The following is a 26943-nucleotide window of genomic DNA, read 5'->3' on the forward strand; positions in this document are numbered from 1 at the left end:
ACTTTCAAACCCAACTGGCCTCATCTATTTTGATGAAGTTTTGAGTGAGTTATGGTTACTTTTCGAGGACTGGTCCGTTCAGGACCAACACTGAGGTTTCTTTCAAAAACACAAGATGTAGACTTTCATTTACAAATCCGAGAGTACCATTGCGTCCCTAACAAGATTTTGCTTAACAGGGGTGAATGAGAGGTTTGTAAAGTGCTTGTTCTATTTTATACGAATTTTTGAACGACAAGCAGATTGAACGTAGGAAGCACCCTAGACTGACCGGAGCCTCTTGACGGCTTGTTGGACTTGTTTTCTAGAACAAGATGGCGTGTAGATGCAAATGTGATATGTGGGTCATGTTTGAGTAAATGAAAATGTGATTCATGGTTCATTATTACATGCCTATAATGTGCTTGATAGAATGTCAAGGAGAAACAATGGACTCGTTCTTGTAGTTAAATGCCACACTTGATGTAGTGAACTTACTTTTACTTCCTTACTTCGTAACATACCGTGACTTAAAGGAAAATTTTATAAGTGTGTAAACGGATTCTAGATTATAATATTTTTAGATTATGATTGGATTATAGAATCCTTCTTGAAGATTTGGATGATTTCATTTGGTCTGAATACTCAATTTCTGAATAGATGTGAGATGAGACTGCAAATAAACAGGGATTTGTTTGAAATGAGATGTGTTTGACTGTAACGCAAGGGGTGGAAATACAGAATGCAAGAGGTGGAGTTTACTGTAACGCAAGCGGTGGAAATAGAGAACGCAAGGGGTGGAGTTTACTGTAACGTAAGGGGTGGAAATACATTAACGCAACGCAAGGGGTGGAAATACAGTCGGACATATGTATGTGGGGACACTTCAAATTTGAGTTTATAGTTGTGATATGTATTGTCTTTTATGATTAGGATTTTCTTTATTATACACATATTATTTGGTTGTTATGGTTGAACTCATATCTGTGTGCGGTTGAAGTACTCTTTAGATGATTAATTGAGATTAGAAAGTAAGGCGTACGTGTGTATGCGAATGTGGGTCACTCATGACATGTTGACGTTGAAATAAAAATGCAATACAAAGGGGACACAAAGAAGGGTACGATAGATGTTAACCTGAGAATTGATAGATGGATTTGAATATATGTTTGAGTGTCTTGATGTTGTGGTGTTGTTATTTATTTGACGTGTCATTGCTCGCATTATGTTTCTCCTCCTCATGAGTAGGGTGTATATTTCGATGATAAGTTGGTTAGTCAAATGGGACAAAAAAAAGAAAATAGTTGTTAGAGAACCGAGAATGTCTCAAAGCTGCTGGAATGATAATGAAATAACAAAACTTATATTGGTAATGGTAAGCTGTAGCTTAAGTAAAAGGCGTGTGTACATGCGTGTGTGTGGGTGAGAGTGTTGGTACTTGTGTGAAGGAGAATTCTATGTTGTCGAAAATAAAGATAGTGTTGTATGCTCTACCTTTAGTCAAACATCATTTCTTTTATCTTAATGATTTACTAGGAAGATATATTTGACCGTTATAGTTGTGATACATTGGTGAAAGGTTAGGTTAGTATCCACGAGTTGGAATTATAAAGGAAATTTATGAAAAGAGATTCAATAGATAATAACCCAAGGTTTGAAGGAGTGATTGGGTGGGTGGGTGGGTGTGTGTGTGTGTGTGAGTTCCCCGAAGATTTGTTAGTATGACTAATAGTTCGGCATTAGGGCATATTTGTTACTTGATAAATGATACTCTGATGAAGGGTTGAATTGGCATTTGCATGTAAGTCGGACTTTTAAAGGAAATCGGACAATTGTGATTCGATAGAGGAAAGATTGAAAAAAAAAAAAAAAGAGTTATGTATGCATTAGTTCTTTGAGTAAGTAAGTTAAAATGATGATGTACAACTTTATTTTCTCTAATGTCATTACCCATATTTCGAGTTCTGTATTGTCAAACAAAAAAGAGAAACACTTGTCACCCCATATGCATGTAGAGCTTGCTAGAGATTTTCCTACTGGGCTAGTGTAGCTCAACCTATCATTTTCAGGTATATTGCAGGTCATTGACATAGAGTGCTTGGAGTGCATGTTTGACTTCATCTTTTGAAAGCTAACAAGGGGACTACTTGGTATCTTAGTAAAACTCTTTCGAAGATGTAAATTAAAATTTTGATTAATGTTAAAATCTTTCGACTATGGAATTTTGTAAATTTTTAATCCTCTTTTTCTTTTTTTTTTGCTCGGCTATTTTTAATCCTCTCTTTCAGTACTAGTATAGTGATAATTTGGGGCCTTCGAGCCGGAGATGAAATCTTTGAACTTAACTTGTGTTTGTAAGAAAGAATTGTCTTTGGGGGTAATATTTGTATTAATGCAAGAGTTTCATGTATTGAAAGTTATTATTTCTTATGTTGAAAATCAAGGGCGTGACAATGGCAATAGTAGCCGGTAAAGAAGAGAGGGAGGTTCTTAGAATGTGATTTTGTGAATCTAGAAAAGAGAGAGAAAAATAATAAGATTTGGCTATGGTTTGTGTTATGAGAGAGATATCGAGAGAGAGACACACACAATACTGAAGAAGAGAAGGAGGTTACCTTCCATGGAGATTTTGGTGCAGAGCAGAGATTAGGAGAAGGGAAACGAACAAAAATCCGTGATTTGTTTTGAAGAACGAACAAAAATAGTGTTGTTACGTTTGAAAATTTTGTGGGTGGAGATTCTATTTTGACCCCCTTTTTTTGCCTAAGTACAAAACCCTTGTATAGGCTAGGACAAAAATAAATTTTAAAGTCAGGTCAAATGAGTAAAAATGGGGTGAAAATTATATCTATCCCTATTAAAATTTGTCAGCCAGTGGGGTCGGTTGCCTACACTTGTCTCAATGTCCCTCCTCCTATGCATGCATAGTTCTTTTGTGTGTATGCGTGCGCGCGTTAGCCACGGAATTGTAATACGTGTCCCTTCCAATTTCTAAATAATCTCATGCCCCGTTGGAACATCTCAAGTAGAGCTCTTGGGTCCTAGTTTGTTGTGAGGTTTCTTTCCTTCCATATATGTTCTGGTATCGTGGGTTAATTCCCCTTGTCTTTGATTTTGTTGCTTAAAAAATGCGATATTTTCCAAAATTTAAAATAAAATAAAAAGTTGGCATCATTTTTTTTTTGGTTGCCAAATTTGACATTTGAGCCTTCGTGTCACACGCAAAGTACATTTTTGCATTCTTTTTGATAGCTTTGTTTGGGGATTTGATCCCTTGTAGTTTAGGGCATCATTAGCGCATAAGTACTAACACATCGAGTTTTATTAATAAATTTTGTTGCTGGATGGTAATAAAAAGGGAGACTTAAAGAATCATCCTCAAGTGCCACTCGCCTTATGTAATGACTCAGAATTTTTTAATGAATAAAAATTTCATTTATTTATCGGAATTTCTTTTTAATTACTTAATATTACTTTTTAATTTCTATAATCCGTCATAATTAGATTCTAGTCCTTTAAATTTCATTTCTTGATTAAAAGCCCTACATGGCTAGTAAAGTTAGTTTCTAACCGATTAGTTGGAAGATCAGAACTACCAATTCATCTAGTTACAATTCTCTAACACTAGATGGACCTTTTTGACCATCTTTGAGCCTTATGAACCCCTCTCAACCCTAATTGAACCCTTAGACCTTTAGGGGTAATCATTATATTCCATGAATGGTCATTCAATCCCATATCTATCCTCTTTATATCCTTAACCATTGGTTAATAAATGCTAGGGGAATTATTATTCCTTGGATAATAAACTTTTGACTTGCCAATGTATGTATAACTTGACTAGACAAGTCATAGCCATCATGTTGCTTCCAAAAGAAGCAAGCCTAGCCATGCCATGCATGCAAACCTAGGGTATAGCCTTAAACCTAATTATTCTAGGGTTACTTTTCTGGATATATATATATATATATATATATATATATATATATATGTGCATAGTACAAGAGGGGAGAGAGAGAGAGAGAGAGAAAGGGGAGAGAGAGAAGCCGAGAGGGAGAGGGAGAGAGAGGCCGAGAGTGAGAGAGAGAGGTGTAGTGTGTGCATGTGTTTTGGATACTTGCACAAGCTACCTTATAGCCTTAAGTCTATTTATGACCATGCCAATCCATTCTAGGCTACTTTAGTCATAAACCTAGCCCATGATTTTGTTCTTCCTTACAAGTAAACTCTTTCTAGGACAAGACAAGACATAAACCCTTCATAATAACCTAGGATTCTGCCTAATATTGGATTGACAAGTGAGAGAAGGCTTTGATTTGATTGGAGGGCTTGATTTGACCAAACAATGGAGCAAAATCCATGGGAAATGAGAGAGAGAGAGAAGGCTGGCCAAAGGGGGAGGAGAGGGAGCCAAGTTTTTGCTATAAATAGCACCCCTCATTCACCATTCAACTCACACCTTCAAATCCTCTAACTTCTCTCTAGAAAATCCTTGTTTTCTTACTTTGTTCTTCCTTGTTCTTGAGTGTTCTTGAGTTCTTCTTGTGTTCTTCAAGAAACTCAACCTAAACCCCTCTTTCATCCATAAAGTTTAGTAGTTTTAGTCATGAAGAAGTTTCGAGAGAAACCTTTCTCTTTCGAAGCTACCGGAAGTTCACCATAGGAATTTACTCCGCCCGATCGTCAACTTACATTCTGTAGTCGTCACTACCGCCAAGAAGAAAGGTAGAATCCCTTGTTCACTAAACTCAACGTATAACGTAGAACCATATGTTGGAAGTGTAAGTAGATTTTCCGTATATAAGGTTATCTATTCCCTATAAGGTTTGAAATGCATGATAATTAGTAAACTTATTCTCGCTAATGGAAGTATGAACATGTTGGAATAATCGACTTTTACTCTAATAAACATGTGTTGTTTTGAATTTCCCACAAAGGAAGAAAGAACGGTTTTTCAAAATATAAGACTTTATCGTTGATAGAAGTATTTGTATTTTGATCTTTAGATGGTTATGAGCATGTGTTATGAATTGTTTGTATTACTTGTCTTGTTGTAAAGCATAAGTGATTTTCACTCCAAAGGCGTTCGTACATGTGGCGTTATGCTTTAAGTAGGAAATTGAGCATGATTAGTAACATAAAGTTGGATGATCTTGCTAGTTAGTTTCAAATTACAATGAATGATGTATAATTACGTATGTGAAAAGTCCTGCTGCGGAGTCGTTGCATGAAAACGAGACACATAAATCGAGAAAGTAGAAACATGACACATAGGATGTGGTTAATGAAAATGCGTGTTTTGAAAAGGTGAAATGTTTTGAAAACTGCAATGTGGCCGGACGTGGTAGCCCATTGTGTGGTGTGTGTTTTGTGTGCCAATGGAAACCCGGTGCGGCAGAATCATTGTGAGGATACTCGGGAGACCGGAACGGCGGAACCGAGGTTGGGTGTGTGACTTGGTTATCCGCGGAAAGGAGCTAATGCAAAGTGTGCCAATGAGAATCTTGTGCGGTGGAACCATTGTGAGGATATTTGGGAGACTGAAACGGCGGAACCGAGGTTGGGTGTGTTAAAACGATTTTGGAAATGTTGATATGGTTTATGAAATGTGGGAAATGGTGACACGGTCTACGAGAAGTCGCGTAGGAGAAACTCAAAAAATCAAGGACACAAAATGTTAGTTTGGATAATAAACGAGGATGTGTTATTGTTAATCGTTTTGTCAAATATGTGTGAATTATGTGGAAATCATTGAATTTGTGATCGATTGTTTGTAAGTTAAGGGTTAGAGGGTATGTGATATTCTATTGAGCTTTTGTAGCTCAAGGTGTTATCTTTGGTGACCCTGACATATTATATTGGTGGCGACGCCGGTATAATGTGCCAAACCTTATAGACGAATATGGTGAGCTCTACACCTTGGAAGCTTTTGGGGCTGAGGAGCTGGCCAGGATGGAGGAACTAGTAGAGCAGTAGCTAGAAACCCTAGTTCCCCTTTGTTTTGTTGAATAAAAGTACTTTTGTTAAGATTATGATGTAATATTGAGCCAGACTCAATTTAGTTTTTCGATGAAATTGTCTATTTAACGTTCCTAAAATTAGGGGCATTACACCTTAAGTTTTCATCCGGCACTTTTTTTGCACTTATAATTTCATCCTCATTTTTTTTATAATACCAAGACTCTCTCTCTCTCTCTCTCTCTCTCTCTCTCTCTCTCTCTCTCTCTCTATATATATATATATATATATATATATATATATATATATATATATATATATATATATATATATATATCAGGGCGGTTTTGGGGACACTTAAAAAAACATTTCATAGTTTCCGATCGAATTTTGATGATCCGAGCCGCTCAATGTGATCAGAACGTGATTTTAAGGGTGCCTGAGAGAAATCAGCAAAAAAAAAAGACTGGGAAGGGCTTCATCCGAATAGTTTTTTATTGAACATTATTGAACGGTCCAATAAAAAACTGCTCAAATCAAGCCCTTCCCGGTTAGTTTTTTTGCCAGTTTCTCGCGGGCACCTTTAAAATCACGTTCTGAACATATTGAGCAGCTTGGATCATCAAAATTTGATCGGGAACTATGAGATTAAGATTTAGAGTGTTTTTTTAAGGGTTTTTTTAAGTGTCCCCGGAACCGCCCCGTGTGTGTGTGTGTGTGTGTGTGTGTGTATATATATATATATATATATATATATATATATATCTCACCGAAAAAGAGGACCAAAAATTAATCCTCCCATCCCTGTTATAAAATCGGCGCTCAATTTTCTCTCAATCCCGAAATTTCCGGCAGTCTTCCATATCCATTTATTCTTTCCACATCCAAACCTTTTACAACCCCCCATATCCATTTATTTTGTAAAGATCCAAACCTTTTCCCAAATGGCTTCATCTGCAAACCTTTTTCCACATCCAAACCTTTTCCAAACCCACATCCAAACCTTCAAGAAAGGCAACCTAGCTTCACGAAAATGATTAAAAAAACCATTCGCAAGTTTTCAAAGAAGGCCAGAAAGTTGTCGGTGGAAGGACAAGTGCCGCTGAAATTGAAATCCCAAATGGCTTCCTCAGCATTTGCCGCTGCCCAACTCATCCAGCCCACCGTTGGTAATCAACCTCATTGTTGCCGTCAACCAAATCGTTGCTGACCGGCACAGTCAAGCCATCATGAAATCTGATCTATCTATCTCTTGATCGAGAACATCGCCACCGCCACCCGCTGCATCCACCACCCCATCCCCGGCTGGCTCCGTCAACCCATGGTTGATTTGGTGGGTACGTTGATCGATTTTGATGGGGAGATGGTCAATTTTGACGGGGAGATGGGCATGGAGGAAATTACCAGTGGTGATGACGGGTTGAAGATCGTTAGTTGTAAGACTTGTATGATTTTTGTAGCATAAATAAAAAAATCTAAAAATTCATTCGGATTGATATATAATATGGTCTATTTTATGGTCTCAAAAGTATTTCATGGTTTACATGGTTATTCGATTCATGGTAAACTGTTTAAATAATTTTTCATGAATTCAAAACCCACTTTGCATGGTCATGATAAGAGATGATGAATTTGCAGAAAATAGTCATGGTCCGTATCCATGAGTTTTTCAATTTTTGGGTTAAACATAAGTTTAAAGGCAGATAGCCATAGAAAGCATGGTCATGATTTTTTTTCACGGAGAATGGTCATGATAAAACATGTTGAATTTCAGAAAATAGTCATAAAAATGGTTGTCATTTTCAATTGTCATGATTCATGAAAAAATGGCAGATTTACAAACATGGAATAATTTGTATAGATAATTCACGAAAAACATAGCCGGTTTGAAAACATGGTTGATTTGTACAAAACTATGTCATTATTTGCACAAAAAATATAGTGAATTTGCAAAATTTGTCATAAAATATGGTTGTTGTAGTTTGATTCTCAATAGTCATGATTCATGAAAAAATAAATCATGGTGAATTTAGTGAAATAAACCATGAAAAAATGGCAGATTCACAAACATGGAATAATTTGTATAAATAATCCACGAAAAACATGGCCAGTTTGAAAAACATGGTTGATTTGTGCATAAATATGTTATGATTTGTGCATAAATCGATGTGCATATTGAATGGAAAGAATTTTAGTTAGTTTTAAAACTAACTAAATTCACGAAATTAAATTATTTTTGGAAATGATTCAGAATATATCCATTAAGGATTTAAAAATGTGAGAATTCAAAATTTGCTTCATTCCTATCCATTAATGATCTCATGATTTTCGGTAACTTAATTACTACAATTCCACTAATTTAGGAAAGAAATATATACATAATATGAATATCTTATTAAAAGGGTAAAATAGGTTATTCACCATCCGAAAGGATGAAAACATAGCTTTTCAAAAAGTGCAGGATGAATACTTACGTTGGATAAAGTCTGAGGATGAATATTTAAAAACTCCTAATAAAAATTGTGGATCACAATTTACCAAGGTGCAATTCTTTTTTTTCTTTTTTTTTTTTTGTCAAAAGTGTGAAGATTGTATTGATAAACACTCAACGACACTTACAAAACGGAGATCATTACTCAATGCAACAATAAGACCTAAACGCCCTTATGAATTGTTAGTTAATTAACCCATGTAATGTTGATCGAGTCACAAATTTATACTCGTATAAATTGTTGTGGACCTCATTGCGAGATTGTGTTTAATTGACAAGTTCACACCCCTTTGAATTTTGGTACCCCTTGTGAATTTGTATTTGTATTCAATTTGTAAATTCACTTTTTTTTTATCAGCAAAAGAAATTTCATTCATTACAACGATAAAAATAAAATAAAGTCAGAATAATAAGAAAATAAATGCATTGAGAGAGTCTCGGAGAGTGCACAATACCCTCATACTACTGCTACTTGCAATTTCTCAACTTACCCCACCGCCTCTCAATTTTTTTTAACAGCAAAAAAGAAGAAGAAAAGAGAAATTAACAACCACCAGAAACAATGTTGTTAGCAAAGATCGAGCCAACTCCACAAAACAAATGTTTGAACCATGCACAACCCGAACACTGCCCACAAACTTTTTTTTGACCTTAAAAGAGAAGATATTTTCATTCCAAGGAATTATACAGTATCTACAGATTTTCATCCGAATATAGAGATAAAGAAACACACCCAAGCCCCAAAACTAACAATATATAGAGAATACAAAAAGACAAAGCTAATGTCTAAGGCTTATACATGAGCCAACACTCTTCTTCACACCGTCAACATGCGCAACATGGATTGGTATACGTGGAGCTAGTACCTGCCTACCAATCGCTTCGGGATGGCAGAATTCGATATCAAAGACAACATAACAAATTGATGAAAATTAGTCACTTACTGACCCACCAACCACAACCACTAGATCTAAAAAATCCAAACCGGCACAAACCTTGGGCTGAGGAAACTAGCTGGGACAGAAAGCGGACCAAATATCCAGGCAGAAATTGGACAAAACATTCGGACAAAATAAAACCAAAAACCCTAACCCAACCTATTATCTCACCGCTGGCCTCAAACTACCAGATCTGGGAAGATATGGAGGAGACAAACCAAACCAGGCATACCCACCATCCTTTAAATTTGGGTCCACATTTTTACTGAGATATATAGTGTAGGCCTAGTGGGGGCCTGTACAACCACTGAATTCCATCTTTTTAAAATTTTTTTTTTTTGCATTTTCATTGTAAGTTGTCTTTCATAAATTATCTCTTGTATCACTCTAATACATTTTGTAAATTGTTTCACTCTTAATTTTTTATTTTAAGTATTTATCACTAGAACAAGTCCATTACATTGGCGAATAGCCTAGCACACTCTCATTCTCGATGATGCATTGATGTTCTCTTCGGGGGATGCCTCCTTGCTGAGAGGTAAGCTCGTCGCCTAGGTGGTGAGCATTGGCCGATGAATCTCCATTGGCTATGGCACCTTCCCGATGATGCATTGGCGTCCCTGCACGGCAAAGCGTACCTGGCTAATGGTCTTTGATTCTTAATACCACAGTGCATAGCCCAGGGGATGCCTCTTTGCTGAGGGGTAAGCTCGTCGCCTAGGTGGTGAGCACTGACCGATGAATCTCCTTTGGCTATGGCACCTTCCCGATGATGCATTGGTGTCCCCGTAAGGAAAAGCGTACTTGGCTAATAGTCTTTGACTCCTAATGCCACAGTGCATAGCCTAAGGATGCCTCCTTATTAAAAGGTCAGCTTGTCGCCTAGGCGGCGAGCACCAGCCGATGGATTCCCATTGGCTATGGTATTGTTGCTTCGAGAAGCTTGGCACCTTGATGTGTCAAGCGGGCATCCTCGATGACGCATTGATGTTCCCCTCAGGAGATGCCTCCTTGTTGAGAGGTAAGCTCGTTGCTCGGGTCCCTTCAGTAATCTTCCCTGATGACACATTGATGTTCCCCTCAGGAGATGCCTCTTTGATGAGAGGTAAGCTCGTTGCTCGAGTCCCTTTGGTAATCTACCTCGATGACGCATTAGTGCTTCCTTCAGGGGATGTCTCCTTGCTTAGAGGTAAGCTTGTTGCCTATTTCATTGAGATGGGCGGGGAGCGCAGTAGATGGATCTCATCCATTGGCTACGACACGTCCCTTCGGTAATCTTTCTCGGTGACGCATTGGTGTTCCCTTCGAAGATGCCTCGTCACTCAGTGGTGAGTGCCGGCCAATGGAACCCCATTGGCTATGGCATTGTTTCTTCGGAAAGCTTGGCACCTCGCTGTGTCAAGCGGGCATCCTCGATGACGCATTGGTGTTCCCCTTGGGAAATGCCTCCTTATTGAGAGGTAAGCTCATTGCTTGGGTCCCTTCGGTAATCTTTCTCGATGATGCATTGGTGTTCCCTTCAGGGGATGCCTCCTTCCTAAGAGGTAAGCTCGTCGCCTATTTCTTTTTTGTGTTTAGAGAAAAAGAATACAAAAGAACACTTTGATATACGGCCGAACTAGGCTCGTAACTATAAGTCAACGTCATACCGCAATTAGAGAAAAGGATAAGAAAAACATTTCGTGTGGACTTTTTTTTGGTACATCTGGAAGTCATAGATTAAAGTATTAAACCAACTTAAGCCATAGTTACCACTACACTAATATACGGCCTTGCTGATGGCGGAATCTCAACTGAGACCACTCTATCTCCTCCACTTGGCTCCATGCCCATTATGCTATCTCCAAGGTGTTGGTCAAGTAATTTTGTATGAGACTTTGGAGCTTGCTATTTTCAAAGATTTCAGGTTCAATTCTTTTTACCATCAATTTTTGTAGAAAAAACTGTAAGAATTAGTTAAAATTGCGTTCAAATTGGCCCGAGATATTATGCATTATCAAAAAATAAAATAAAACAAATATTTTTAGAGGGACGATAGCTCTGAAAAGACAAATTGTCTGTCTTTTCTGTCATCTCGGGGAGCATAAAGCATTAAAGTTATGAGTTGGCCGCGTCTGGTTTAGTTAACCAATTAAAGAGAGTCCACTCTGACCGCACCAAACTACCCCTCCAAAAATTCTAACTCCACACCCAAACACACACCCATTTACACACTCCTATTCACAATGGAGGTGGGGCCCACACACAATGAATGTGTAGTGTGTGCGGGCTCCACCTCTACCCCTCAGCCTATTGCTTGCCTATGTGGCAGTGGGCCCACTTTAAAAAAAAAAGGTAGTAAACGTGTTCTTCTGGATCAGGGAGAGGGGACGGGCAACACTAAACACCACCGACGACGACCACCACCGCCGAGCCCCATCACCACCTTCGACCGCCACTCAACGGCTCCACCTCCAACGACCACCTCCACCTGGTGAGCATTGCCATTACCGATACACACGGTTTACAAAAACCGACAGACAGTTTATTTATTTTTAAATAAATTTAAAAATAATTTGTGGTTTTAATCATTTTTTTGACTCAAAATGAGCTCCACAAAATCATCAATAAATCGTTAATCTATAATTGAGCGACTATTTCGAGTTCAACAAAGATTCTTCAAACTACTCATTAGTTTAAAAATATTTTTCAATTGTTTCTTCAAAAATTTAAGTCAATTAGATATCGATAATGACTTTTTCAGAATTCGTACGAATGTTGAAAAAGCCCTTACCGATATCGGATTGAGATAATTTCTTACAAGAATCCATAAAAAAAAATATTTTAAGAATAACTTGCGATTTGAATCTTTTTTTTTGAGATCGATCCGAAATGAATCCCACAATATCATCAATAATTATGCCCATTTGTTAGGCACCATATAGGGAACAAAGGGAAATGGGTGTTTAGGCCAAAACGGCACTGTTTTATAAGGAGTGGTGATAGGAGTGGTAAAATGGTGCGGTAGGGGTAGCAGCGTTGTTTCCAAACGCTTTGATAAAATCCGTAAGTCGAGGAACAGTGTCAATGGATTTATCCCCAAGAGGTTCGGTCAAGTAGGCATTATAAAGCAAATAAGTGTTTCTCTTCCAGAAGGTTGCTTACATGTTCGAATTTTATAGAGGTCATAGAGCCATAGACTCCAAACCTTTAGGGCAAACTCTTTGAGAGGTCACATGTTTCAATTATACGGAGACCAAACATTCTAAACGTAGGTCTTATGAGAGGATTTGTCTGGTCATTAATTTCAGAGCCCTGAAATTAGTCAAAGTCTGCGTAAACTGATCCGAACATTTGGTTATAAAAAAAAATTCAAAAAAAAAAAAAACACTGTCGGTGGATTTGATTATAATCGTTATCATAGACTGTCGGTTGGAGGCTTGGAGCTTATCTTATAGACTTATACTATATATATATATACATATAAAGGAATTTTCAAGTGAGGGATCCCTCATTTTGTTAAAATGAAGGACTTTTGTTTCCCGATCAAATTTTGAAAATCCGAACCGTTCAATGTGTGCAGAACGTAATTTTAAGGGTCCTCGCGAGAAATCAGCAAAAAAAATGACCGGGAAGGGTATCATTTGAGCATTTTTTTTTGAACCGTTCAATGAAAACTGCTCGGATGAAGCCCATCCCGATCATTTTTTTTGCTGATTTCTCACGGGGACCCTTAAAATCACGTTCTGATCACTTTGAGCGGCTCGGATCATCGAAATTCAATCGGGAAGGGGAGTCCCGCATTTTAATAAAATGAGGGATCCCTCACCGGAACCTAACTCTATATATATATATATATATATATATATATATATACACGCGCGCGCGCGGCAGACCTTTGAAATAAATTGAGACCAACTACCACCGAGGTGGTAGCCCAGTTGGTGAGGACTACTACTTTCCTTTAACGCAGACAGAGGTTCGAGTCCCGGCATGAAACCCGTCTACGGATCAAAGGAGGGACTTTTCACCAGCTATGCATTAAATTAGTGCAGCGGTGACGATCCGTCCTCCGGGACGGTAGCTATGAAGGACTTAGACTTTGAACTCGACTGAGAAAGAAAGGGCAGGGCAAATGAAATGCTCTCCATAGTCTCAGGTGGAAGATGGCTCGAACTGGACATTTCATTGGCGGGGTAGGGAGCCCCTATGGTCACGCTCAAGGGAAGTTGCTACGCTGGTTGTCCCTTCCATCCTTTCTGATTATCAAAAATAAAAAAAATTGAGACCAACACCCCCACAAGTTTGACTTTGATTTTATGACTAAACACATAGCACCTCGCATCCTCTTAATGAACAACTGGTACATTTATCTTTTCCCGTATAATCTATACGAGTATTGCTATGTGTACATATGCAATGTACATATCATGTACATATAAGTTTCGTTGGGCCCATCTCGGGTTCCTCAAAGATGATTCTAACTGCCCATTATTTTTAAAATAATTTTTATTGAGCCCTGTAAAAAATCAGCTCAACTCGATATTGGTATGGATTTTTTCTGAATTTGTAGGAGCAAAATTGAGCAGTTAAGTAGTTTCGCCTCCACAAATTCAAAAAAAAAAATCTTTACCGATATCGGGTTGAGCTGATTTTTTACAAAGCTCCACAAAAAAGTATTTTAAAAATAATAGGCGGTTTGAATAATCTTTGTGGGACCCGAGGCGGGCCTCACAAAACTCATATATACATAGTATATTTAAACTTATATGTACCCATAGGTTTATTGAATCTATAAATAGCCCCAAGGCCAAGCCAGCTCCCTCCAGAGTCACAAAAGAGGTATACTCCATAGAAATATAGCATGGCAGCTAACAGGGTTGGTGTTCTATTTTTACTCCTTGTTTGCGGTATGCTTATCTCACCCTCTTGTTTTGCATAATTAGCAGACTCTAAAGATAATTACTCATCTCTAAAAATTGAAACTAATTTTATTAGTCTTTATTCTAAGCACTGATATATAGTATTATACCTTTCTTTTTGAAAGTTTCTTTAGATTTATTCACGCGGCATGTTATCAAACATAAGCATCTGAGTGTTCTAATTAAGTATCAAATAACCAAACAAAACTGTTATATCTAATGTATTATATCAGGTAGCAAGGAAAACAAAATGACAAGGGCATTTTTGCCAGAAATTATTTTCCTCTCAGTTCGGCTCCTCCGTGGTGGAGATGTTTGCTCTACGCATGCACACGCGGATGTAGGCTTTCAAGTTGAATCACAATATATATTCTTATGTTCTTTGTGTGCACTGGCAGAGGTATATAGGGGCACGGGGCGGCCCAAGTCCCTCCCAACATTTCAAATATTTTACTAATATTACAAGTAATATGTTTTTTATTTATATAATTAGTACAACAATCTCTAAAATTATGACTTATTTTGGTTTGATGTAGCCAAAAATTAAAGTTATTTTACATTGTTAAGTAAAATTTTCTCAAATTCTTTCATAGACGAACATAATCAAACATGTGCGTGACAACTGTCGATAATAATGCAAAAGATATTATATTCAATATATTAATGTACCACAAAGCTACACCATATATTAAGTACATTTTTGCATGAAACTACTACTTCTCTTATGTCGGCCCCTTCGGGCCAAAATTCTGACTCCGCCACTGTTTTTTGCGTGACTGCTTTATTTTTTCCTTATGCATTTCGTACTTGTGATAATAAATAATGCATCAACTTCGAGAGCCTCAACTTAACAAAGCCTCATCAAATGATTCTACTGAATTTTACTACGAACATATTTTCCTCGCATTTGTTAATTTGCTTCTTTTTTTTTTTTTTTGGATGCACTTTGGCTATGTCAGGGGTGTTTCTACTAGCGGTCAAGCCGGAACACGCTAGTGCTAAAATATGCCCTGAAGATTGCAGAGTGGCAGAGTATATGATATGCCGCGGAGAGGAGCAGCCGGCGGCATGCAACTGCTGTTTTGCTGGACCGTGTTGCACCATTTACTACAGCGATGGAACCAAATCAGTTTGCAGCTGATATTGGATACTTAAAAAGCATCGATGGACAATCAAAGAAAAGGGCATGCAACTGCTTATATGTGGATGAGCTAGGTTTTTTTTCTTGTGGAGAATCTCGAGATTGTATTTCTTCTTCTTCTTCTTCTTCTTCTTCTTCTTCTTGTGTGTGGGCGCGCGCGCGCATTGTTACCCATGGAGGTGTAATATGTGCATCCCTTCTTACTTCTTAATAATCTCAAGCCCCAATGGAATATCTCATGCCCCAATACAACTTGTGAGGTTTAATTTGTTCCCTTCATATATGTTCATGTATCGTGGGTCAATTCCCCTTGTTTTTGAGTTGGTTAGTTATAAAATGCGATATAATGCAAAAGATAGAGTAAATTAAAATGTTGGCATCATTTTTTTTTTTTTTTTTTGTTGCCAAATTTGACATTTGAGCCTTCATGTCAAATGCAATTAAAGTCCATTTTTGCATTCTTTTTGACAGCTTCGTTTGGGGATTTGATCTCTTAATTAGGGCGTCATTAGCGCAAAACTATTAACACAATCGAGTTTTATTAATAAATTTTCGTTACTGGTAAAAAAAAATGTGGATCACAACTTGCCCAGGTGCAATTCAAAGATACAGTTTAGGCCATTTGTGGCTGTCTTGGGACCCACCACGATTGCAATCATTCACTTTTTACAGCTCAACAAGACTATTACTTACGCCAAAATTCACGTTGATCGAATAAAAATTGACATAATTTTGTAACACTGACCATGTTTATCTTGTAAAAGAGAGACTGTAATAAGAAATCAAAGCCTATTTATTTTCAGAAATGATATTGGTACCGACCTCCCGGTACCGAAATCGTACCGCCGGCCGCCGGTGGGCCGTCTCCGGCCACCGGACGGCCGATCCGATCCGTCCAAAAATTTAAAAAAAAAAAAACGAGGGGGCCAACGCGGGAATCAACGGCATCCGAGGTGTGTAAGGTGCTTGATCTGAGCACCCTTTTTTCGTGTATATATGTATATTCCCGCGAATATACATATATACACGAAAAAAGGGTGCTCGGATCAAGCACCTTACACACCTCGGATGCCGTTGATTCCCGCGTGGGCCCCCTCGTTTTTTGTTTTTAAAATTTTTGGACGGATCGGATCGGCCGTCCGGTGGCCGGAGATGGCCCACCGGCGGCCGGCGGTACGATTTCGGTACCGGGGAGGTCGGTACATGTAGCACTACTCATTTATTTTTAAGTAAATGTCATTCGAAATTATATCAACCGATATCCGATTTGTAGGAAGAGTGGATGCGCCATGCATTACCAAAAAAGAAGAAGAAATAAATAGAGCACAAAGCATTAAAGTTATGAGTTGACTGCATCTGGTTTAACAGCTTGGTAGGAGAGAGTGAATGCACATGCAGCTCGGGACTCAATGGAGTCAAGGGAGCACATGATCCCCTCAATTGTTCAAATAACACTAGTACCCCTCTTTATTCAAAGTATTTCTCATCTATTATGCTTAGAGCCCTTGTTGCAGGGTAAGCTCCTCTCATACTCTAATCCGCCATACCCTCCAAACTTTTATTTTTTGTCCTTATGCCAGATTCTTAGTAATGATCTGAATTGTTGAACTCATTGCTCTCACGAAGAACATGCATCATATCTTCAAAAATTGAGCTCGATCGTAGATCAGAAGACACATGAATAGAAATCATTTAAAATACAAGATTTAAGTTCAAAATATATTTGCCATACGTTTCATAAAATAAAAATCCGATCTGTTCATGTACCTTAGCTACTACCTATTTATGTCTGGTCAAACTAATTTTTTATAAGAATTTCAAGCAATTTCTAATTGATCAGCTGATTTAAAAAGTGCACATTGTCAAATTTTGTGTTTTGTAGTAATAAATACTAGAGTTTAAAACTACCTCAATGTGGTTAGTTAGAGGACGAAATTTCACAACTATGACAATATGGGCCACAATGGAAATATTCTCAATTGCCTCTCCCTTCCCTCTATAAATAGGCCCAAGCCAACCCCCTTCAGATGATCAAAAAAGAACCCCAAAGTGCCAACATTAGTATCGAGCATGGCAGCTAACAGGATTGGTGTTCTGTTTTTACTCCTCATTTGCGGTATATATTCTCCTTGTTCTTCCTTATTCTCTCTCATAGTCAGGGCTGGCCCCGGAGTAAGCCCCACAAGCCTTCGGTCTTGGGAACCCTTGGGCTGGGGCAACCAAATATTTTTTTTTTAAGTTACATACAAATATAAAAAAGCTTCCTATGCAAGCATAAATCATTGCCTAGGTGATGCGGTTGAACAAGCTGTTTAAGTCCTCTTATAGCCGAGTTCAATTCCCGAACTCTCCCTGCGTCTTGATTTTTCATTCTCTCTTCTAACAGTAACTAACGGAAAGCGTAACCTTCCCCTTTTTTTTTTTTTTTACTTCAAAAAATTACTTTTAGTTCTTTCTTTCTTTTAGTAGTTAATAAATATGCCATAAATTTCTTTTTCTTTTTTTTTTATGAATTTTTCCCTTTTGTTTTCCTCCCAATGCACAATATTACAAAAATCAAATTACTTTATTAAAATTTTTTGATTAAACAAACACAACAGTAATGTATAAGGGATAAGTTCTTCCATTTGATTAAAAAAATCATAACTAAAATAAATGAGCGAGCTAGTATAGTTTTTATTTTTATATTCGAACTACCATTTCACAAGAGGGATTAAAGAAATGGGCTATGATCTTAATTGAAAATGAGGCACCATTCCACTAAGAGTATTTTTGGGCATTTGAGGCTTTTTTATTTTTTTACTCTTTTCGAGACAGATCATTCTCCTCACATATATCAACTAAAAAGCCAAAAGTTAGCGGAACGGCCCCGAGTTCTTGGATAAGTAAAGTATGATGACTTAATTGAAAATTTTGCTTCATAAAATGTGAGGAGAATTTATTTTCTTTGAAACCGGGGATTACATTTTGATTTTGATTTTTTTGATGTTATTCAAGCTAAAATAACTGTAATTTTGAATTTTTTTTTGTACTTGTATATATATATATATATATTTTGTATGACTTAATTGTAAGTAGGCAACAAAATATGAGGTTAGGCTAGGGCAACCTAAATGTTGGGCCGGCACTGCTCATAGTGTTTACACTCGCTCGTAAAGTGTAATATGATATAGCACTTGTCGCAACTCACTGAATCCCTATTTACCGCCTCCCTGAATGTGGATAAATTTTGATTTGACCCCATGCATTTTTTGGTTTTTATCAAAAAATAGCGTTTATAAGATTCTCGCGTCTATCACTATTTATACGATTTGCTTGAAATTCTTTTACTCACACTTCTTTATGAATTATTTAAATTAACTTTGGTGGGGTTTTTTTTTTTTTTTTTGTGTGTGTGTTACAACAGGCATGATTCTATCGGCGGCTACACCCGCGTATGCTAGGGCTAAAGCGTGCCCTCAATTTTGCAAAAAGGCAACGTACATGAGATGCAAGAAAACCGGACATAAGAAACAGAGTCCAGCCTGCAACTGTTGTTTTGTTGCTGGGAAGGGTTGCACCATTTACTACAGCGATGGAACCAAAACAGTTTGCAAAAAAGTAAAATAAAACGGAAGGAGACACGTCCCTGCAGACCGGTGCGCGTAGCTGCTTTTATTTTTGTGAAAATAAAAGAACCTCTTGCCAATTGAGAAAGTATGACTAGTTGTTTTCTCAGCTTCCTCTCTGTTCTTAGTAGTAGTATTTGTGACTATCTGTAATAAATTTGTAGGAGTTTTTTCCTTCATACATACTCCATTTGGAGTCCGTTTTCAAACAATTTTTTTCCCCTTTTTTTAATCAAATCACTTGTTAAATCCTATTACAACAATAAATCAAATCAAGAGATCTCAAGTAATTCTTGTGTGCAGAGCTATCAAAATCATCAGACAGACTATAGAAAGAAACTTATCGATATATTTTGAGATGTTTTTTTTAGTGAAAATGCTAGAAATGCACATATGACGGAACAATTTACAAGGGAAAACAGCAAAGGAAATACAACAGCTAATATGTACATCAAAAGAAAAAACTAAAACAAAACGTGAAAGTCCGTAGTAGCTCCAATCCAAAAAGGTATTCCCCTTGTAGCTGTGGTAGTAGAGGAGGATGTCATCGCCCATTTGGTAAGACAATGGGCTGGATGGACGGCCTGGCGAGCGCAACAAAAAGTTATATGCATAATGGGAGTTAGTCCGCCCGGCTAGCTGCATGGTAGCATTTAAACAATCATAATAAATAAATACTAACATTAAAATTATGATGCAAGATCCATGCATGTGATAGCCATAAGAATAGCCAAAATTCAGTTTTCCAAGCGCACGTGCTCTCTTGGGCCTGTTTCGTACTTGGTGCCATACAAGTAGAGGGATGAGCTCCCCTCGGTACCCCATCCCCACAAATTCTTCCAAATTTCATTTTGTAGCCCCCACTAACACTATAATAATGATCCAACCTTATCGCAATGAATCCATAAATTCGATCCAAAACTGTTCGCTTTGTAGAAATCAACAAGTGGGATATTCCTCTCAGGAATAAAGTCGATTGGATATGTGTCACCGTTCATATTTTCGGTAACAATCTTCGGTCGGATATGTGTAAACTACATAACCAATTGAAATTTATTTTAAATTACAACCCAAAAAACACCGTTCATTTACTTGTCGATTGAGCTCTTGACGTAAACGGTAGCCGGTAGGTATTAAATTCCTAGGCAGAATGAAACCCATTACAGACTGTTTAATTACTTGTCGATTGAGCTCTTGATGTAACCAGTAGCCGGTAGGTATTAAATTCCTAGGCGGAATGAAACCCATTACAGACTGTTTAATTACTTGTCGATTGAGCTCTTGATGTAACCAGTAGCCGGTAGGTATTAAATTTCTAGGCGGGTTAATGAAACCCGTTACAGTCTCACAGCAACAGCAGTCGGATCCCAAGCTCCCGACCGAGGCCCAGAAAGCGGAAACACGCATGGCATTCCAAACCAGATTTCACATTCAATGATATTATGATACTGAAGTCCATAGAAGTCAGGAATTTTGAATGTTAACAAGCACATGTACAAAGAAAACATATTTTCCGAAGCACCAAAAAAAATTTACGTAGGACAAAAACACGAAAAATATATAACCAGTATGTCGAGTAACAGAGATGTCCTTAAGCTGTCTATTGGAACGTAATGTAGATAAGAATGACCATGATTATCTTTCTCCTCTTTGTTCAGGCGTTAATCCGCGGCCTTGTCCGCAACTTGGACAACTCTTTAACCCAAATCCCTGGCAATCATAGCATCTACAACAATTCATATAAATTCACAAAACCGATCAGACCGAAGAAAACTTACTATAATTATTTTTTTACAACCATAACTAGACGACGTGATTTCATCCTGAAAGAAGCGAAAAATTTTGCTTACTTCCAACGCTCAAAGATGTTTCCATTCTTCTTATTTTTCCCTGTACCCTGAATCAACAAATACAACTCAGTGTAAGTGTAACTAAACACATAAATTGACTAAACTATTCATAGTACAGGACAGGGTTATATAGGTTTTAGTGGAAATTGAGTGACAGAAGGGTAAATGACAACCTTACATCCAGCACAATCTACTGCACCTTGGCCTCTACACGTTTGGCACCTTTTTATGATCTACACAAAACATATTTATCGTCTTAGGATAAGTAAATAATTAAAGAGAATAAATTATATCCACCGTCGATGTAGAACCCCACTTTTCCACAACCTCCTATTATGGGTCTCACCGAGTGTTTATTGTTGTGATCTGAACTGTTCATATTTTAAGACCTACAATATAGTATTGCCGTGCAAAAAATCGGAAGTCGATAGATATATCAGAATTTGAATTTTGGTTTATAAAATGGATGATCTAATTTCTGTTAATAATAATAAAGATAAACTATTCATTTTACAAAGCAAAATTCAATTTTTGATACTCATATTGATGTTCGATCAAGTTTATTTTTTGCATGGATACACTATTATGTGCAATCTACAAGATAAACGATTTAGATCAACAATAAACACACGGTAGGACCGAAAAAGGTGGTGGTGGAAAAGTGAAATTTTCTACCGCTGGTGGAAAGAATTTAATCTCGTAAATAAAACACTAGAGATCGATGGAAAGACTATTTGTAGATATGGAGAAAAGGATCTCTTCTAGTATTTAGCAAATTTGTTATATGCATAGACGTGCATGTATAGGAAGTTAGGAACAACTTGTCCATATGATCAGCATGCGTAAGTTTATGGATTGTTGGTCTAGTTGGGGCATCAAATCGTCGTCGTTTATCTTTAGTGGTCATTGATAAATACTGGTCATTGATTAATGCTTTTCGATAAGTAACAGATCGATGGAATTATGGAACATCCCATTTGGCCCAACTTAACGATAGAAAAGTGTACTGTTTATTGTTTGTGCCCAATTTTAGACAGCTATTCTAAATACTACTATGCATTAGAGACTATCGTGGTTAGTAATGGAACTACTCTAAGTTGAGCATTGGGGTTGATGAGAGCATAATTCCACAGCTTTAACTCATGGCGCGCCAACTACGTACGTACGTACTACACTAAATTTATGGATCCGACAATGATTTTATAAGAACAGTTCTGCAAAGGGTACCAAAAGAGGAGGATACGGTGACTCTAAGTTCTAATTGGTGTATGTTGTTTGTTCGATATATTCATGCTCATGCACAATGAAATAGTCTTTGTTGTTCACGGCAACCTAAGTGGCTAAAGAAAAGGAATATCTACCTTCGTCGAAATATTGGGGAAAAGCATGCATGTTTCTTGTTTATTAATTGGTGATATTATTCATACTTATATTGAGCTAGATGTGGTCTTAATTTGTTCTGGTAGTACTTACTTATTAGTGTTTGTACTCATTTTTTACCTAAACGAGAAGACCTTGAATCTTGGACTAGCTGGGTCATTTTGGGCAAGGCCCAGCTCGGTCTTTATATAGGGGCCCAGTTCACTTATGAAGGGATTCCAAGATTATAGGCCAGAAGTTTCTGGGCCAAACCCATGGATTTTCAAGGAGTTTACAAGTAGGGAAAGAGCAAGCCCAAGTCTCTCACCCTCGTTAACCATTTACCAGTTTTTACAACTTCTTAGGCCATCTACAGTGGCATAATAAAAAATGGATAACCAAAAGTTGACACATCAGCTTTTGATTATCCATTTAAGAGGTTGCTAAGCTTAACAATGTTGAGGTCCACAATGGTCACTTCTAGTCCATAACTAAAATAAGGGATACATTACAATTACACACTCTCTCTCCCCTTGTGTTTTCCACCACTGATCACTTCCCTCCATTACACTTTTTTTTTGGCAAAAATATATCGATTTTTTCCTTTAATTTTGGGGAAAAAATTGGTGACTTCCTTCCCTAATATTATGAATTTGGGAAAAAAATCATGTACTCAAAAAAAAAAAAAAAAAAAAAAACAAATGTGTTCTTGAATTTGTAAAAAAAATGTAAGGTTCTTTATGTACTCAACCACAAGGAGAGGAACGAAAAAAGAATAAAATAAAAACGGAAAAAAAAAAGTGAAATACCATAATGCGGCGACAAATGTTTTCCACCATTGATCACTTCCCTCCATTACGGTTTTTTTTGGGCAAAATATATCGATTTTCTCTCTTAATTTTGGAGGGAAAGAAAAAGAAAGAGTTTGTGGCTGAAGAAAATGAGATATAGAGCAGGCGAAGAAAATACCATTTGAAACACGCGTGTACATAAATTTTAGAATCAATTAACTTATGTGGTGTGAGATCCACAAATTTTGATTATTGAAAAAGGTTGCTAGTTTTGGTTATCCAAAGCCCAAAATTTGATTATTTCTAAGAATGTTGTTAAGTTTAATTATACCATTGTGAGCCATCTTTTACACCAATATTGTTAACTTTCAAAATAATTTGCTTTTGATTATGCCACTGTGGATGACCTTAGCATTTACTTTCAGCACTTTTCATTTTCACGCAAGACTAGCTTGTAATTCCGATATTACTAAGTCTAAGTCTAAGTCTTTTCATTTCATTTCCTTTCTTGTACCTTGTCACTTTATTTACAGAAATACAAGTGACTTTTGTTTCTTGTTCCATTTTGTTATTCACTAAATATTAAGTCTTTCATGAGTAAGGCAAATCCAAACCAATTTTCATGGCCTTTTCCAAGAGGTTGTGGAGCAATCGCTTGCACGAAGAAGTCATATCAGGGTACCACGACTCCCTAATCCGTTTGAACCACGCACGGTCTTAGCACGCCCGCATCACTCACACTCGACGTTCCCTGACCTTAGGGTACAAGTTCCATTTTTGGAGCAAACACTTAGATCCTCTGCACTTTGGCTATGTCGCGATGATCGTAATTTTGAATAAAAAGAGAATTTGATTGGTAGAAATCAAATACTGCCAAATAATATCTTCTCCTACCTGAGATAATATCGTTTCAGATTGCTACTTTTGGGAACGTGATTTCTGAATGTATATCTCGTAAAAAATCATAAATCTATTTGAGTCCATTCCAAATGTCGGAATGAGCAGACGGTATCAATTCTCATTTCCGTCAAAGATTCATGACCGGAGACTTAGATTCTATGTTTGCAAATTTGTAACAGAGATGATATTATGATGATGCAAATGAAGCAGCAAATTAAAACTGGAATGGATTTTCCGCTTGACCAAAAAAAAAAAAAATAAAACTGGAACATATACGATAACTTTATAGCCACCGGAAGGTTTGCCTGGTCGTGAACTCTAGAACCCATAATTAATCGAGGTGTAAGTAAGCTAGCCCGAACATCGGCTTACGAAAACAAACACACATACCGAGTCAAGTGAAAAACCACCGGATTTGGCAGCCAAAGGCGTGAATGGACTCTTCGTCTGATAATCTCTCCGTTGTTGGTTTTCAATATACGCGACGTGCAGAACGAACGGTGAATGATCAACTGCCGGCGGTGCTCGCGGCAAAGTGGTCGTTCTCCAGCTGCAACAAGTAAAAGCCTTAGCCATCTTTGTTTCTTGAACACAGATTTGTTGTTGACTTTCTATATATCCAGTGGAGGAGTCCTGAAAAAATGAAGCAGATGGAAGAAGGGGATTAGATAGATAATGAATTAATTTCACCCACATATCTTCTATTGATGGTATTGGTGTCTCTGTCCGTCTGGAAATGACTTGTTTTTCTTTTCTCCTTTTTATATATTTTTTTTAAATGTGGACGTACTCAATAATGGGCTAAATTCATTTCACAGAGTTTTTGTTCGTTGTCATAAAGAGGTTATTTTTAACAAGATTTACAACCACAAATACACACACATACCCGGTGTAGACACCTCAATCTGGATCTCCCAATTGATTTTTTTCGATTTCTTGTTTCCCCAATGATGAATCAGATCAAAAACTGTCTTGAGAATGAAATAGTTTGGGCTTGGAAAGAATGGAATCTATCCTAAACCCCAAAACCTTAAGTCAAACCCTGACCTTAGGATCGCGCGTTGATTTGAATCTCCCGCGCGGTGATCCATCTGCCAGGTGTTGGTCAAAATCAAAGCTTTGACTATTGACTAGCGCGCGAGTTGGTTTACCCTCGCGCGTCGAACTGACTCCAGCGCGCGATGGTCAACACATGTCCCCATCACCTTTTTCCAGTTTGATTTTGTGATGATCAGGGGTCTACAAAGCTGTATAACCCCGTTTTCGTCACCTGAACAGCATTTTGCAGGGCTTTGGAGTTAGCCACCCACTCAACCTCTCCCATCATCTTTCGGGGTGGCCTTAGCCACCAAGTAACTAAGGCCAGCCTTGTTGATCGGTCTCTCCACCTTGTTTACTACCCACTACACCTCCTCTTACCCTATAAACACCCCATTGGTCTTCCAAGTCCAAGGTTACAAAAAAATCAAGCAAGAAAGATATACAAACCCTAATACACTTGGTCTTCCATTATTCTTGCCATTTCCATACACTCATTACACAAGTTCTACCACCTTATTCAAAGCCATTTTCATAGCACTCAAGCAAAGGTATAAACTTACTGTTTGTTTACTGTTTTGATCCCTGAGGGGGGCTGGCAGGGCCAAGGCTGGTAATCAATACCAGTCCTGGCTCTAAAGTCAGCAGAGTTACAAGAAATCGTGCACAAGCACTCCCGCGCGCGCGCCTGTCTAAGGCAGCACACAACGGTTCACGTGGGGATGGGATGCCAGTTGTTTTCTGTTTGTACAATATTTCAAAATTACTTGAAGCATGATTATAAATAACCCACTGTTTTGCATGTTAAAAGTCCATAGCTTAGCTTAGATTGCCTATTTAGTTACTCTAAAATGCCCCTGGGTTGCTTTTGAATATGTCTCAGAGCTCAGGCATGCAAAGCAATACCTGAAAGTCCAGTCATGACCCCCACGCAGTCATCTAACTTCATCGCGCGATGGTCAGCCTATTTCCAGGGGTCGCCCTTGCATGGGCAGCTTGGCTTTTGACCCTTGTTTTAATACACCCCCCCCCCCCCCCAGTTTTTAGGGGTTGTATTTCAATTCCATTTATTCTGTTTGTAATCATTATTAACTTTCAGTTCACTGGTCCTTCCAGAACTCAGAAGAAGATAAAATTCAACCTGTTGGAAGGATATCAACCCGCGCGCGATTGTTGGGTTTGTCGCGCGATGGTGGGCTTGCATGCAAGTTGCCCACTACTTGTGTCAAATTCATACAAAGGCGCTGTTTTGATATTTTGTCAGGATTTTATCTCATTTATTTTCTAATATATCATCCATCCATTCTATTTTCAATCACATCTTGCAAACCATTACAGCTTTAAATCCCTGATTAACTGTTTCTCCGCCATAATTGGCTAAAAATTGGTTAATAAAAGAAGAATCGCAAAAACTATGTTCACAAAATGCCTAAGTAGAGACCGATCTCCGAATTGGGCGAGAGGGGTGCCTTAAAATCCTACCCCTCTTGTAACCTGGCTCCCGAACCCAGATATAGTTATGACAGACTGGTGCCTTCACTTTTTCAATTCAAATAGCACGGCAAGTGCTTCGAAATACTGTTCCTTGGGTGTCGGACCTTCAAAACCCGAGTGGTGACTCTGTATTTTTGAGCGCTTGCCATCCGCGCTCGCGCTCCCTCGATCCGGGCCCTTGCACATGAAATCCGAAAATTCTAAAGGCATGCTGCCCACACCCGGTGATTGTGTGTTCTTGTTTGTGGTTATAGGAGATGATGTTGTTCGGTGGAAGTCCACTAGCATGGTTGCATGTGTGTCATAAGATTCCGAAGATAAATCTTAAGTATAAAGTCAGCCTTTAAGATAAATGTTAAGTATAAAATCAGTCTTTGTTCTGGGCTTTGTTTTTTTTGTTAAAGAATAATTATTTTGTTCATTTATCTTATGGTATAAAAATCAAAACTACTGCTTTTATGCTCCAAACCGTCTACAGTATTTTTTTAAAAATCT

General features: G+C 37.8%; 1 protein-coding gene and 3 long non-coding RNA genes across 4 annotated transcripts; 3 read left to right on the forward strand and 1 right to left on the reverse strand.

Annotated features, from left to right (window-relative positions):
• Nucleotides 1-14178: 14178 nt before the first annotated feature.
• LOC131329136 (uncharacterized) lies at nt 14179-15685 on the forward strand. The gene is made up of 2 exons (XR_009200652.1): nt 14179-14255; nt 15227-15685. It is a non-coding gene; the product is annotated as an uncharacterized LOC131329136 (long non-coding RNA).
• Nucleotides 15686-17437: 1752 nt separating this feature from the next.
• LOC131329137 (uncharacterized) lies at nt 17438-19306 on the forward strand. Its single transcript, XR_009200653.1, has 2 exons — nt 17438-17524; nt 18815-19306. It is a non-coding gene; the product is annotated as an uncharacterized LOC131329137 (long non-coding RNA).
• Nucleotides 19307-19371: 65 nt separating this feature from the next.
• Nucleotides 19372-20734, forward strand: LOC131329139 (uncharacterized). The gene is made up of 2 exons (XR_009200654.1): nt 19372-20146; nt 20321-20734. It is a non-coding gene; the product is annotated as an uncharacterized LOC131329139 (long non-coding RNA).
• LOC131329138 (uncharacterized) lies at nt 20423-24720 on the reverse strand. The gene is made up of 4 exons (XM_058362215.1): nt 24307-24720; nt 21040-21099; nt 20867-20913; nt 20423-20742 (listed from the first exon to the last, which is right to left on the reverse strand). The coding sequence occupies exons 1-4, from the start codon at nt 24610-24612 to the stop codon at nt 20652-20654; spliced, it is 504 nt and encodes a 167-aa protein (XP_058218198.1). The 5' UTR covers nt 24613-24720; the 3' UTR covers nt 20423-20651.
• Between the last annotated feature and the right edge of the window lie 2223 nt (nt 24721-26943).

The sequence above is a fragment of the Rhododendron vialii genome, chromosome 6a (assembly GCF_030253575.1).
Source record: "Rhododendron vialii isolate Sample 1 chromosome 6a, ASM3025357v1".
Classification (NCBI taxonomy): Eukaryota; Viridiplantae; Streptophyta; class Magnoliopsida; order Ericales; family Ericaceae; genus Rhododendron; species Rhododendron vialii.

Excerpts from the sequence above, each read along its gene's own strand:
- LOC131329138 (XM_058362215.1), bottom strand. The coding sequence starts at position 24,612 with ATGTGGGTGAAATTAATTCATTATCTATCTAATCCCCTTCTTCCATCT. Across the intron at positions 20,914-21,039 it reads TAGATTGTGCTGGATGTAAG|GGTACAGGGAAAAATAAGAA; the intron begins GTTGTCATTTAC and ends TTGTTGATTCAG. Across the intron at positions 20,743-20,866 it reads AACATCTTTGAGCGTTGGAA|ATGCTATGATTGCCAGGGAT; the intron begins GTAAGCAAAATT and ends GAATTGTTGTAG.